Source organism: Photinus pyralis, unplaced genomic scaffold, assembly GCF_008802855.1.
Source record: "Photinus pyralis isolate 1611_PpyrPB1 unplaced genomic scaffold, Ppyr1.3 Ppyr1.4_LG8, whole genome shotgun sequence".
Classification (NCBI taxonomy): Eukaryota; Metazoa; Arthropoda; class Insecta; order Coleoptera; family Lampyridae; genus Photinus; species Photinus pyralis.
The window spans coordinates 11,692,969-11,707,972 of NW_022170819.1; the positions used below are offsets into that span (position 1 = coordinate 11,692,969).

The window sequence follows — 15,004 nt, forward strand, 5'->3', positions numbered from 1 at the left end:
ACTACAGTGACTTTATAAGGACAGTGGCGACAACTTATCATAATCCGCCATATTGGAGCTAAAAAATTGATTGTAAGATCAATATACTTTGTCATGTCAAATTGTGAGCGTAGAATAATAAATGTCAGTTTCATTTAAGTAAAGATTCTTGTTCAAAACGAACGGCGCAGAAATGATCGTTTAAAGCTTTGCAGAACAACCTATGGGAAAACAAATGCCTCCCAAATTCAAAAAGGTATGGGTATATGGAAAACAGTATAATAAGTATGAAATATGGTGCAATATCCAAAATGTACATATAAATAATCATTAAATTGTCTTTGACATTTCAGTGTCTTCTGTCACTTCTTGTCCCCTGTCGCGTGTTGCTCCTTCCGGACTTAAAAGTATTTCTTTAGTCTCTTAAATGGAAGACAAAACACGTTGATCTAGTCCACGGAGTACAAGAGATCAATATTCCATGTGCTCCAGCAAACATGAAACCAATTCAAACGTATTTACGATCACAATTGAATTTGCTGCTAAATTTCGGATAAGCTGCTTCTCTAACCAGTTTTCTATCTAAACTCATTAGGTATTTAGTGCTTCTGAAAAAAATTTTACATCAATTACCAGTCGTAAGGTTAGGCACAGTTTTACATCTAAAAACACTAAGCGAATTACATACCTTATAATATCGTAATAAATCCAAACTATATGCGTCTTTAAAAATCGAGTTTATATAAAACTGGAGACGGAAAACGTAAAATAAAGCAAATACAAGAAGCAAAGTGTAAACTAGTAACATGAAGCCGTGACAATTATAGGTGACACTGTCAAAACAGTATAATTAATAATTATAGCACGGAGTGCACCGCGTCGTTTTGAAGGTTTTCTATTGGCCAGTTTGGAATTTAGCTCCAATATGGCGACCGGAACCAACGACCAATCAAAAACGAGATACCCTGTTGTCGCCACTGTCTCTATAAAGTCACTGTAAGTAAAACCAATCACTCCAATATGACGTCACATCGCATATACCAAGATATCTACCTCTATCCGACGAGAAAATTGGACTATAGGTGGTATTAACAAATATTTGCAGTAGAACTTTTCTACTTATAACGTTTATTACTACTGCAATTTAAAAATACATTTTTAGATTTAAAGTTTAGACAAATATGGCACCTGAAAATCAAGGCACATTTCACTTTGTTTCTATAAACATTTCTACACGATACATAACGTTAGCTAATAAACAAAACAATACAAATTTATAAGTACCAAACGTCTAATAAAATAAATACATTTTACAAAGTTCATTTCAGTAAAATTACGGCATATAAATAAATATCTTTAATATGTATAATAAACAAACAACTCTGTCAAATGTTCAGCACAGCCCTACACACTTTTACATGTTTGTAGTCTTTGGTCATCTGATTTATAAGGGAAAACGTACTGTTATATGTTAGCAAAATGCATACCTTTAATTACTTTAAATGACAAAAAATGACTAGAAAAACATACTTGCAAATCACCGAATTCTTACTTGCAGATTGAGCACAAGCGACTGATGGCCGAACAAACATACTACCGGCAATCTGCAGCGGATTTTTGGTGTTTGTTGCAGATTGTCTTGCTTCAACCGCAGCAAGTGTTCCAGTATGTCCGGCCATCATTCAACACAATAACGCCTTGAGCTAATTTTCGCATTTAAAACAATTGAGCAACAAACTAATTGAGTAAAAATACTGTAGGTTCTATAAAAAATATTCACAATATACACGCTTGAACTTACAGTCTAAACTGGTCGATGTGTTACTCGTCATGTTTAAGTTCACTTAGGCTAAAAATGCTACAACTTACGTCCTCTAAAAATTACTCGCTTAGATTAATATGTACAAATTTAAAATTACAGTGCACATTAACTTAGTGGTTTTGTACTGAAACCTCCCCTTCCCTTACAATAATCTTTCGAGGGAGGTGTCTGTCCGGACCACGGATTCGGATCTGAACTGGCGCCGCCGTCAGAATCGCCAGTCGAGGTATCGCGATGTCGACTTGTACTAGGAACTAATACTGGATGGGAATAGACAGGTGAAATAATTTGAAATGGGAAGTTTTGACTAGACACTGGCTGACCAACTTGAAATTGCGCAGCGGAACTGGACACGGGGGCGTAAGGCATCGCTATTATTCTCGGTTGTCGGTTACGTATGCGAACGATCCCACGTACGCCCGAATGCCATCTTTGCACTAGAAACTGCATCCGAATCATCGCCATAATGCAGGCAATCACCGCCCTAAGCAAAAAACAATGTATTTTGATGATGTATTGTTCCATAGTAATTATTTTTGGAATAGGTTATGTAGATAGAAAAATACGAATTTTTTCTTCTTCTTTTTTTTTAATGTAAATTATTTGAGAAAAAAAAAATAAAAAATTCGTATTTTCTATCTACATAACCTATTCCAAAAAACCAAGTACTTGCACGCACCGCATCAGTAAACCTACCTAAATCGTCTTCTACCGCTCAATCTCGCATAGGCCGGGGTAACTGTCGCGCTTTCGAATGGTAACGGATGGTTTTGGTAGGATGCGAGCAAACTCACAATGTACTTCTTCTGCCACACCAACGCTTTTCGATAGCTCTCCGATCGTAGAAATTTCGCAAACAACTGATTGGCCCTCTCGACAGGATCATCGAAGGGGAATTTCACGTGATTTAACTCCTCCAATTCCATAATTCTGTTTTGCAACGCGGACCTCTCGGTGTTGAGGTTTGTAATTACTTTCGCCATCTGCTCATTTTCCTTAATATGCTTTTGCACCATTTCATTCAAGTCCTAAAACAATAATCCAATTTTGAATAATTTTTTGGTAAGTACAATAACATGTTCACAACTTTCCATTCTGAGTGCCAACTTTTTGCTTGTTGTACTTTTGATCGGTACCAAAGACACTTTAGTTAAATGTGCCTTTTTTATACGGAACACCCTGTATATTAATATACCATATGACAGCTCATTACATTCTCTACAAAAGTTCTTAATGCACCATAGCCAAAATACTTCAAATAATCAAGATCTTCAATTATTTTCATTATGATCTAGTTATCCACAAAAACGATAAAAGGACTTACATAGCATTTACAACAATAACTGGAGCTAGGACTTATTACAGTAGGTTGTTAACAAACCAAAAATAACAGATGAAATTATGCTTATGTTAAGAAGGTGTTCAAAAGCGTTTCCATTTTCTTCAGTACAGAGCGCGTAAAAGGCTATTTTCTAGGAAATAAACTTAAACAGTACGAAATATATTTCAAAATAAGCTGTCCAATGCTTTACAACAAAGAAAGTCATTTTACAATTTTCATGGATAACTAGATCGAAATGAAAATAATTGACAAATCTTGCGGTTATTTGAAATATTTTGGCTATGGTGTATTAAGAACTTTTGTAGAGAATTTAATAAGCTATCATATGGTACAATAATATATACAGGGTGCTGCATATAAAAAGTCACATTTTTGTTATTAACTTAAAAATGCGATGTTGTATTGTTTTTTTAATAACATATTTAGGACAAAAATACACAATTTTGGTCATTTAACCATGTTTCTAACTCTACAACTACGAAAGTTACCAATAGTGCCGACTTAATTTGAACCAGACTGTATAATAATAAAATTTAGATGATTAGGTATGGAGTAATAGGTGAGCGCTTTGCCGTTCCAAAAAATGGGGTTTTGAATTTGTATTTTGTTCAACATAGGCAAATTTGCACCCACACCGCTTCATAGCGAATGTGAACAAAAGTACGTCTGGAAATAAGAGATATCAACGCGTGCATTTTTCATAAATTAGACTTTATAAGAGCTAGTATGTAATATTTGTGTGTGAGAATTTTATTTGAGATTATTTGAAACTAATTTCATGAGCGGTTGAACGTTGCTACTATTATAAGAAGCTGTTATTAATTGAAATCCGATGGTGACAAAGTGTGAGTTACCTGCAAGTTTAATTTTATGTTATAACGGAAGTTAACCTAATTCGTAGCAAAGCCGTTTATATTCGAAGGATAAGAACCTACTCAAATAAACAATTCCAAGAAGTAGGAGCTCTTTTAAAACCAAACTGCGTGTAAATGAACTGACATTAAAACTCGTGATAAGCAAAGAGGTTTTTTTTCAGATCATCAAGCAAGTTCCTCAAAGTTGAGTGACGTCATTGGACAGCGCTTTGTGAGATAAATAAAATTTTGTATACTGCATAAGGTAGGGAATTTAAAGACAATTAATCAAGCATTTACCCACAACAAAACCTACTTAATAAATTGGGCAACATTAACACAGTGGAAATTGACTTTTATTTCAGTGCACAATCACTATCTCGAGTATTACTTTGGCGAAATTGAGGCCGGTTTGCTTGGATTCGTCTGTTTTCATATTTCTAAAGGACGCGGCATTTTCCGAGGAAAGATATGATCAATTTATTACTAGAAGGGAATATTACCCACGTCAATAACTGCAAGTGGTCGGTTATTTTTAGGAATTTGAATAGGAAATTTTATTCCAAGTAGTTTTAATATTCCTACAGGAATCGACCTATGAGAATCATTTGCATGAAACAGATTTATTACTGCGTTTATTGATAAGAAGGTGAATTTTAGATAAGATTTTATTTGCATTTGGGTGTTTTTTTTATAAACCAAAGCAATATTTTAAGGAAAATAATAAGAAAAGTGGAATTTGATCGCTTTTATTTTAATTAATATATTCAATTAATTCGACATCAAGCAAACCAGAGCATTAGATTTTGAATTTCAGGCTTTCAGAGGAGATGAAGGGCGAAATTTCCACAAGGTAAGGGGTATAAGAACATTGTTGATTACTGAGCTAGCCGTGGTGCATAAAAATTACATTACGAAGTATTATTATTGTTTACAGTTTACAACTTGTCGAAGATAGATGGCTCCACCCAATTTTACCGCGCAGTATGACAGCGCATTTTCTTGCCTTGATTTATGGGTGTCCACCTTTTCTTCGTGAGCCGCATGGAAGTACACGTCGATTAAAAAAACGGCTGAAAACGTAAGGTAGAACGCATGGAATTCTAACTACCATCTTCCGAATATACATTGATCTCTGGCGATTGAATTCTTAATTTGGGAATTCCGAAGTGATTAGTTTGGACGGGATTCACCTGTACTCCCAGGGGAGGTTTTTTTTTCGTTTTTTTTTAACCCTTCGGACGTAAGTAATCGACAATCGTTGTTTCATCTACGATTAGCTCTCTTATCTAAGAGGTAGGTAAATTTTATCTCATCAAAGAAGGGGGGTTACCCTTGATTTCTTTTAGGGTTCAAGTTCCAGATATGTTTTACGTTACACACCCATATTTGTTCGACATATAAGTATAACCAGCCAAGTTTTCGTTTACGTACAGTTCTCATCTCAGAACCCTGGATTAAATTCACCTCTACCTACGAGTGCAAACGCTCTTGGCTTACCTCAACATCTGCCGCACCGGGCGGCCATTTTGCTGCTAAATCATTAACAGAAATAGGGCACCGGGTTATGCAAAATTAATAATACCCATGTAACTTCTGTGAACCTTTAGCGTCTTAATCGATAACTATTTTACCCCTTCAGGGTTATATGCGATTATATTTAATTAATTGTGAACATTCGTAACTGATCAGTATTCTTGTAATTTCTGTTATTATGATCGAAGTTGTTGGAATCCACTCCTGGATCCGAGATTGAGTTCACTTCTTGGCATCAACGTCCTGTTTTATTCAAGGTTAGCGTTGTCTTATATTTTAACTTGTACTTGGCATTATCGGTACGATTTTTAACCAAAATGGCACTTTACCTGTGGAGAATCATTGTGGGAGTCAATAATCAGTTTCATCGATCATTATGAAATCGGAATTCATTCATTTGCGAAGTTAATTGTGAGTCTTATTTGAAGTTTAACGTGCACGTTTGGAAATTCATATATCGGAACATTTTTAAATTTGTGGAGAAACAATAATTATTTGTGGAGATAATTTTACTTGGTATTAAGTGGAATAAACCAGTATTTCAATTGTTACTTTCCTTGCAGTTTCCTAGTTTTTATACAGGTAGAGTTTAATAAACTGGGTGGCGCTCAACTAATGGTAAGTTGTGAAGATGAGAGGTGCCCCTTCCCCTCTCAGGTGTACAAGGCCGTCGATGCTAATCGGTAGTCGATACACAGAAATCGGTCGATACGAAAAAGGCGACCCATGGAAGATGCGACAGGTGATTCAACACTGCACAAATGACCGTTCCTTGAGGTGGTAATTATAAGAACATAAAAATAGGGAATAACCAGGTAGGTAGACACAAAATGTCAGGTAACAGATGAAAAACTAATGCAAATGCAAGACTTACGTTTTGGACCGGCAGTATGAATTCCATACCAGACTCAAGTGTCTAATTGCCATCCTTTTCTAACAAGTTGTAGTATATGTCAGACCGTAAGGGACACAGTGTACAGTAAGCTTATTATTACGATATACATCGATGAGTCATACCCAAGTATATTTGAGGCTGCATTTCCACAATCACAAAATTAATTAAAATTGCTTACCTTCATTTTATTTAAAAACTGATCCGGAACAGTCTTCTTCAACTGATCACCCTGCACCTCCGCCATCAGCTTCTTTTCCCTCTCGATGGCCTTGGCAAACTTCTTATTCAACTTTTCGATTTGCTCCTTCATCTGGCGCTCCTCCGACTCCAATTCGCCCTAAATTTTAACAGCATTACTACAGGTCAACCTGCGCGCAAGAACTTACGATTAACGCGCGACTATTCTCGAGCTCCCTAGTTTTATGCTCCAGTTCGACCTTGCACGCCGCCCACTTCTGCTGTACGTCCACCTCGTCCCCCTTCAGGCCGCCGATGTGAGCTTGTAGTTTTTCGATTTCGGAATTCTTAAAGTCCAGCATGTCCTTGGTGTACTTTAAGGTGGCGCTGTTCTTCAGCTTGTCACTTTTAAGATCTTTAACGGACGAATGTAGACAGGCAAGCTCTTCCTCTAGCGTTTTGACTTGACCCCGTAATCGATTGAGCTCCATCGTCTCCAAAGTGGGCAGTGACTTGTACTCGGTCACTTCAGTCTTCGAATTCTCTCCGGAACTAAGACTGTTCAGTTTCCGCTTCAAACTAACCACCTGCTCCTCTAGGTGAAGCCGAATTTGCTTCTCGTTATCCAACACGTTGGCGAACGCGTTCTCGTTATCCAAAGCAATCCTGAGCCTCTCGCGCAGCTGCTCCAACATATTCGCATCTGCCAACTGCGCCTGTTTTTCATTGGCCAACGAAGATTGCAAATTACTAATCTTCTCCTCCGCGTCTCGGTACTTAGTTTGAAGCTCGTGGATATTCTGCTGAAGAACGCTGTTTAAGTTGTTCAATTCGGCTCTGAGCGCCTTTTCTTTAGCAATATTCTGCCTGAGCAACCGAAGATCGTCTCCGTCCTCCCTATCGCTGTTCTCAAGCGCGCTCAAGATACTCGAATCCAGCTCGGCCGAATAATCCAACTGTTTGCGAACTTCGCCCGTGATTTCCTCGATGGAGGCCGTCATATCGACTGGTTTCGGATTGGCGATCTCCGCTTTCAGTTGCTCCTGCAAAATACGATTTAGCCGTCTCTCCTCCTCCAAGCGCCGCCTCAGATCGAGCACGTTCCCAGATTCCTTCATTTTATTTTGGATCGTTTCCAAATTGAACCGCAAGCTCTTGCTGTCTTCGCTCATTTGGTCGATAACCTTCTCCTTCTCTTTGAGTGCCTCGTGTAAATTGCCGGCCGTTCGGTTGGTATCGTCAAGTTCGATGTTTAGCTTGACAATTTCAAGGTCTTTAGCCGCTATGTCTCGAACATGCTGCGAAAGTTTCAATTCGTGTTCCTGATTCGTGGCCGCCTTGTACGATTTCAGTCTGTCTTCCAGTTTGGAAATGTCGTCTTGGTAACGTTGAGCGTCCTCGTTCAGAATTTCAATTTCAGTTTCGCGATCAATCAGTAGATTCTTCAAGTCTTTTATGTGAACCTCAAATTCAGAAGCGAGCTTCTTCTGTTCGTCCTGCAAGTCACGCTGAAGCGCTTCCACTTCTTTAGTCTTAGTTTGCACTTCCTCGGATAGTATACGTATCTGGGATTCCTTATTAGCCAAATCCTTTTGCAATTTCTCTGTAATCTCCGTCTTCTGCTTCATTTGTAGTTCGAACTCCTTCAACTTTAATTGCAGTACAGAAGCCTTACTTTCGAGTGCTGCAATTTCCTCTTGCTTCACACTCACTTCGGTTTCCAAAGCTTGTACCTTTGACAGTGAATCCCCCATTTCGGTAATTTGCGATTTTAAATTGGTAATCTCCTCAGTATTGCCACGAAGCTGCTCCATTTCATTCTGCAGCTGATTAAACGCCTTTTCCAATTCTCGCTTCTCCTTCACCAAGTTGATGTACATTTGGTCCTTGCGAACCGAATCTTCTTCCGCCAATTGCAATTGCTCATCTCTCTTCATCAGCAACATTTTTTTCTCAGCGATATCGACGTGTAAGCTCATCTCAACGTCTTTCATATTCTTTAGCTCGGCCTCAAAGTTCGACGAGGCGTTCTGCAACGCGTTCTCCGTCTCTTCGAGCTTCTCCTGTAATTTGATCACGTTCGCCTCTAACTCCGTCAAAACGTTCAACCGGTCAGAGTACTCCCTAATCAGCTCGTCCTTTTCGAAAAGCTCGTTTTTCTGCTCCAAAATTTCGGCGTGCAATTTCTCGATTGCGGCGTTAAACACCGTATCCTCGAATTGCACGCGTTTTTCGGTCGACTTGTGGATCTCTGTGCTGTTCGGTTTCGGAAGAGACGAATCCAGTGAGAAGAAGAGGTGCGGCTTGCCCACCCTTTCGATCCTGGAGATTTCGGGTTCGAACCGACTCGCAGGCGGTACCACTTCGGTCTCGTTCGCCGCCTGCTTATAGGGAATGACATTAATCGAACCGCTTAAACTTTCAGCTTGTCTCTCGACTTTTCGCAGTCTTTCCGGCGAGTCTACATCAACAAGGGAGAGTATATCGCTGAGGGCGCGCTCCGAACTGGAAAGTCGGCTTAACGTCTTCAACTGTTCGCGATCTAAGTTCAGAGAGAGATAGTCGTTGAGCTGCGTTTGTGTCTTGTCTAATTTCTCCTGCAGCTTTTCAATATCCTTGTTTTTATCGGCCAAGATGTTGTCCACGAGGTTAGGAAGCACTTGCGCGTTCTGGGCGTCGTCGTTAATACGTTTCAAAAGCGCCGCATTTTCGGCTTGCATCCTTTTCACTTGGTCCTGCAGCTGGCAAATAACGTCGTCGTCGACCTTCGTATTCAATTCCAACTCTTGGTCTTTCAATTTCTTTTTCGTTTCCTCGACGGTTTTGTTTAAATTCTTCACCGTCTTATCTCTGGCGGTGATCACTTCCATTAGGTTCTTGATCTCATTTTCGAGATCGTAAATGCGAACTTCCAAAGAGGTGTTCGTTTGTTTTTGGACTTGTTCGGCACGAAGACGTTGATCGTCTAACCTCATTTGAAGAGATGATATTAGTATAAGATGTTCGGATACCTGATCTTGCAAAATGTCACGTTCATTTTGCACCTCCTGAAACATTTGATATGTCAAACCCATCGAATATGATCAAATAAACTGAAGAAAATTGCAAAATCTTTTTATTGCCATTATTCTTAAGTGAACAAGATTACATCTGAGATTACTTGTGGTGGAAGAACACAAGCTACGCCACTGGGAATATTTTACCGCGAATCTTAGCAATTCAAATTGCACAAGGACGAAGGTTTCGCGTAAAAGAGAGAAACTTTCCCTTGAAGCAAGAATGTCGACACAACTACTTAACTACGGTAGTGATGGTGTAAGTGCGTTTGTTTAAGAAGTCAGGTACTTAATACGTTTTGTTGAATTCTTCTCCGCCGGGGGGTAGTTATGATACCATGGCCCAAAATCCTAAAAAAATCGAAAAAATCAAATAGAATGATATGACCTTTTCTTTATTAAAAAGTATAACATCCAAAGAAGCCAGTGGAAACCGTTTTTTTAAAATCTCGTTCCTAACCTCAAATATTGGGAAAATGAGATTAATTAATTAATTAATTAAAATGTTTAAATTGTATCTTAAATTTACTTTTTACGTATTTCCGGTATTTGTCGATGGTGCGAATAAAAACCACCCTACACTTTTAGGTAGGCCATGAAAAATTACACAAATGAAACACTATGCATTATAAAATAATAACAGCCGTAATTTGTAAACTCATATCATTTGTGGACTCATATCATATCATTCCATTCAATTTTTTTTATTTTTTTAGCATTTTGGATCATAGTGCCAAAACTAGCCTTCTGGCGGAGAAGGATTCAAATAAATTAACTATATTTTGGTTGATTCTTGTTGCCCAAGGAACGCTCTTTTCAACGATACCAAATATGTTACAATCGGTCAAACGGTTAAGAAGTTAAAGCAGGTTATTGCAAAAACAATTGAACGCCCCACGCCATCTTTGTTTTTGAAATAACTGACGTTTTGTTTGTACGAAAATGATAAATAAACTGGTTCTTTTTAAAATGTGAAACAAAATGTTTAGTTTATTATGCGAAATTTAAAGAAAATGCAATTTTAAAATTTAAGATGGCATTTACGCCCTCTGGTGGTCATTTTTAGAACTTGAAAATATTTTCCAGCTATTCTTCATAACCGATTTACCCAATAATTTTTTTAACCCCAAGTCATATGACGAACAGTTCTCGAGATGATATGGGTGGTTCTGTTTCTCAGTGTGTTGGAACTGTATTTGGATATTGTAACCCGAAAACTGTATTTTAAGCTTTTCTTGGTAGCTGCTTAATGTTTGCACACCCATGTGGATTTTGTTTATTCGGACATTGTGGTCCAATTTTGATAGGAATTTATTACCTGATTTCATGTGTGATTATATTATAAATTTTATTTATGTAACATATGCAAATTGTGTGTTCATTCGATTCCTTTAACGACGAAGAGAGAAGTCTTATGCCCAATTAAGATTAATGTTATGGATTCACGCCAAAAGTTCATGTTTGTCAACATTTTGTCATCTGACCATTAAATTTAAGGATTTTGATCCTGGCCATTGTTTTGCTTGGAATCAGGAACTTAAGGTCAGAATTGAATTATTCTGGTCTGCCGGGGTGCGGATGTGTAGCGAGAAAAAACCAACTAACTAATGATTATTTTTGGTTAACGGTCACTGTAATTTTTGTTTGAAATTCGCTGTAAAATCTAAATTGTAGCTGTCATTTCGTTCGGCGAATTATCAATGGCCTATTCGTTCTAGCCGTGGCGGCTCATTCTTTGCTGTGCATTTGCTCTTCCGCATTCTAGTTACGAGCGTATGATTCAACACGATGAAGAAGAGTGTAGTATTAATAATCCATGTGGGTCTAAGTGAACAAATTTTTGAATATTGTGTCTGATGGTGATTAACCATGTTGTTGTGCAAAGCATCGATATAGTTTGGAAACGAGCGAGTTATTAATAAGCTTCTGCCATTGGAAGGTCACACTGATTTAAATCAATCGTTGCGGCAATATCATTGTTTTATGGGTAACCCTCTTATTGGTTAGAGGTAGGTTGAGAGCCAAGGTCGCTATTAAAGATGAAACCAAAGCTCTCACGTTTAAACCGTAATTCCATGGCTGCCTACGATTGAAACCAAATTCATTCGTTTATTGTCTCGCATAGTCACCATCGACACGGCCATGGAATTATTGCCATAAGAAGTATATTGTAAACTTCGAGGCAAAAATCCAAGGTCGATTCCCAAATAAAATATTAAGTGTTTAGCATAGTTGATTTTGTACTTTTTTCTCTATCGAATGACATAAAAATCCAATATGGCGTCCATAAGAAATAAGAAAGTTGATGTGATTAACTCGAAACCCACAAGTGATAAAAATCTTGTTTTAGCACTACGAGCTAGAAAGCTGAGAAAAAATCACAAAAGGTTTGTTAAAATAATTTTTTGATATCTTTGAAAATGAATGAACGCCAGCGCATTTTCGAAGATGACATTTTTCGGTACAGTTAGAAGAAACTCTGAAAGGGAAACTTAATCTACATAAAATTCTGCAATTCTTCGCCAATTTAAGCGACTTTGTATCTCTTACAGTTTACAAGATCCCCAAACTAAACCTAGGAAAAAACTTACCCTGTATAGAATTTCAAAGTCAAGTGTAGTGGGCATAAGGGGAACAGAGATAAACAAATAAAAATCACCGTAACGTCATGTCATGACAGCTGCTACTGTTCGTACCATCGAATAATATACAGTGTGACGTTTGAAAAACCAACTTTCTCAACCTTGAAAATTATGAAATTGGTCATTAACTTTAGGACACACTGTATGTAATAAATCAATTATTGTCAATGTGGATTTCAAAAGTATCCTTCTCGTGCTTCCATCTACCCCAGCAGCGCTTAAAATCAGTTGAAGTTTTCAATCTTTCAAAATGAAAAAAAAAATGAAGATAACTAAAAAACAGTTGACAATATCCATATGGAAACCTTATGAAACTCATCATGAAATTTTCCCAGAATTGCAAAAATGAAGTAATCTATAGGGTGTTCCATTTAGAATTAGCAACTACCAGTATAAACGGAAATGTGACCAACTTGAAAATATTTTATAAAATAATATGAATTCCTCTTATCGAGGATTAGTATATCGTCAAATTTTTTCAAAACATTCCAAGGTCTTTTCTAGATATAAATAGCCAGCGTTCGTTGCGGGACACCCTGTATGTTAACTTAAGTTTTCAAAAATCTTCAAAATGTTAATTTAAAAAAGGCAATTGTTGAATTCTCATGGTACAATTAACAAAAATTTTGCAAAATTTTCCCCAAAACACGAATTACACCGTTAAAACTAAAAACCTTACATTTAAGTCGTGCTTCACACTATCGACCTCCATTTCCAAATCGTGAATCCGTTTAACCGCCGCGTCCTCGGCTCGCGAATGCTTGATGAGTTTTTCTTTCAGCCTTGCCAACTGCTGTAGGGGCAAGTCGCACTCGTCCAAAACGGATGGTGTTCGTGGTCGAATCTTCGAATTAAAAAGACTTGCCTAAATTACATACAACTGAAGTAAATACCTGATCTCGAACTGACATGTCTTCCGAGGGGGAACTGCAATTGGTCGTGGAAATAACGAAAAGCAACCCTTCCAATTCGCGAGTTCTCTCGTCGATTCCAACTTCAAAATCGTTCAGCTAAAGTGACAATGTTATTGGAGTTAAGAATGAAGTGAGTATGACCAACCTGTAACTTCAATTGTTTTAAGGCGCCTTCACTACCAGCGAACTCCGAGTGCAGTTTCAACCTCTGCACTTCGTCTTCTAACCGATCAATGTGTTCTTGCAGACACTGACCATCCAACTGCTTCGTTAAGTCTTCACTCCTCGCAGTTTGTTGTGAAATTATTTCTTCAAGTTCCGATATTACCCCGGTTAGTTTGTCCTCACGGGCGGTCTTCGCTTCGACTTCCGATTCCAAATCACGAATTATATCGCGCAGCACGAATATTTTCTCTATAGCCTCTTGCTTTTCGGATTCTATTTCATTTTGCTTAAGTTCGCCTGCCTCGATCACTTTGGTCATGTCGCGTATTTGCATTTCGAGTCGCTCCACCTATATATATCGAAGAAAATAATTAGCGACAACCCTTAGTCACGCCGAAAATTTACCCATGTTGAAATTATCACACATTAATTGAAGGTTATACGCAGAAGTGATTATTGAAACAGGAAAGCTCCAGTTGCATTTGCAACCGATTGCCAAAAATAACTTTAGTTTAAAATTAGCCACCCTCCTCGTCTTGGCTTTATTTTAAGGTAACTATAAGATAAACACAAATATGTTTAGTAAAATGTAGAAGAAAGTAAAAAACGAAACTGTTTCGGTACAAAAATAGATTGCGCCACATTTCGCCGGCAGACTCAACTTCCTCATTTTTAAAATAGTTTCCAGTTTTTTCCCCTTTTTCAATGTTGGAATGCGCATTTTTATGTGCGGCACTCCTGTTTCAAACTTGTAGAGCAACAATAATCAGGGTAGGTAGACCGTCATGCCCGACTCCAATTTTTATCAGTGCATTATCTCAAAACTTCACCACTATATCATTTTAGCAAATGCGAGAATATATGGTTAATCTTTACCCTTTAGACAAAAAACCAAATGAACAGACCCAGAAGGAAGAAACTTGAGCAGAACAAAAGAAGAGGTGTTAACTTAATGCCCATTTAAAATGTATTGCTCCCCTGATCCAAACTCTATTTTACTAAGGTTTAAACAAAAAAAGAACACAAACAGAGAGAGTGTGTAATTAAGTGCCACAATTACAAATTATTTGCTCCTTTCCATTTAACTCCAAATCTTAAGTGAGCAGAATAAAAGCAGGGGTGGTATACAGGGTGAACATTGTGTTGTCTGGAACACTGAATATATCTTCAAACCCATAGTTTTTTTAAAAAAGCTTTTTATGGTATTCAAAATTATAAAAAATTTGCTATCTACGTACTTTCAATTTCTGATCAGTGGCGTACTTCTGCATGGTCAAGGGAGGAATGTGTTTGTATGTAACAGTAACTGATTGATGATTCATTATATATTATGTATATTAAAGAGTAGGTACGCTTTTTTGGATAAAGCAGGCGTAAAAAACTTATATTATACATTCAAAATTAAGAGAAAAACTCAAAATAAGATCAATAATGTTGTGTTAATTTACTTAATAATTCCACTAGTTTGAAGATGTTTTTTATGTTGTCATATTTAAAAAAGGGTTCTTTCTTTAATAGTACTTCATGAAAAATAGTACTTTCCATTACAAGTGACCCTTTTAGTTCTGTAGACGCCCGCCACTGCAAATAAATTTTAAGCATATAGGTTTACTTATACATTT

At 37.5% G+C, this 15,004-nt stretch overlaps 1 protein-coding gene across 7 annotated transcripts in view; it reads right to left on the reverse strand.

Moving 5' to 3' along the window:
• Window positions 1-1,101: 1,101 nt before the first annotated feature.
• Window positions 1,102-15,004, reverse strand: part of LOC116177763 (A-kinase anchor protein 9-like) — a 38,566-nt gene continuing 24,663 nt past the window's right edge. For all 7 annotated transcript variants that reach the window (XM_031496849.1, XM_031496851.1, XM_031496850.1 and 4 more), the window contains 7 exons: window positions 13,363-13,731; window positions 13,197-13,313; window positions 12,983-13,147; window positions 6,815-9,652; window positions 6,607-6,765; window positions 2,498-2,829; window positions 1,102-2,285 (listed from right to left, as the gene is read on the reverse strand). In XM_031496849.1, coding sequence (XP_031352709.1) covers window positions 1,907-2,285; window positions 2,498-2,829; window positions 6,607-6,765; window positions 6,815-9,652; window positions 12,983-13,147; window positions 13,197-13,313; window positions 13,363-13,731 — 4,359 coding nt within the window. In that variant the 3' untranslated portion in view covers window positions 1,102-1,906. The remainder of the gene's footprint in view (window positions 2,286-2,497; window positions 2,830-6,606; window positions 6,766-6,814; window positions 9,653-12,982; window positions 13,148-13,196; window positions 13,314-13,362; window positions 13,732-15,004) is intronic.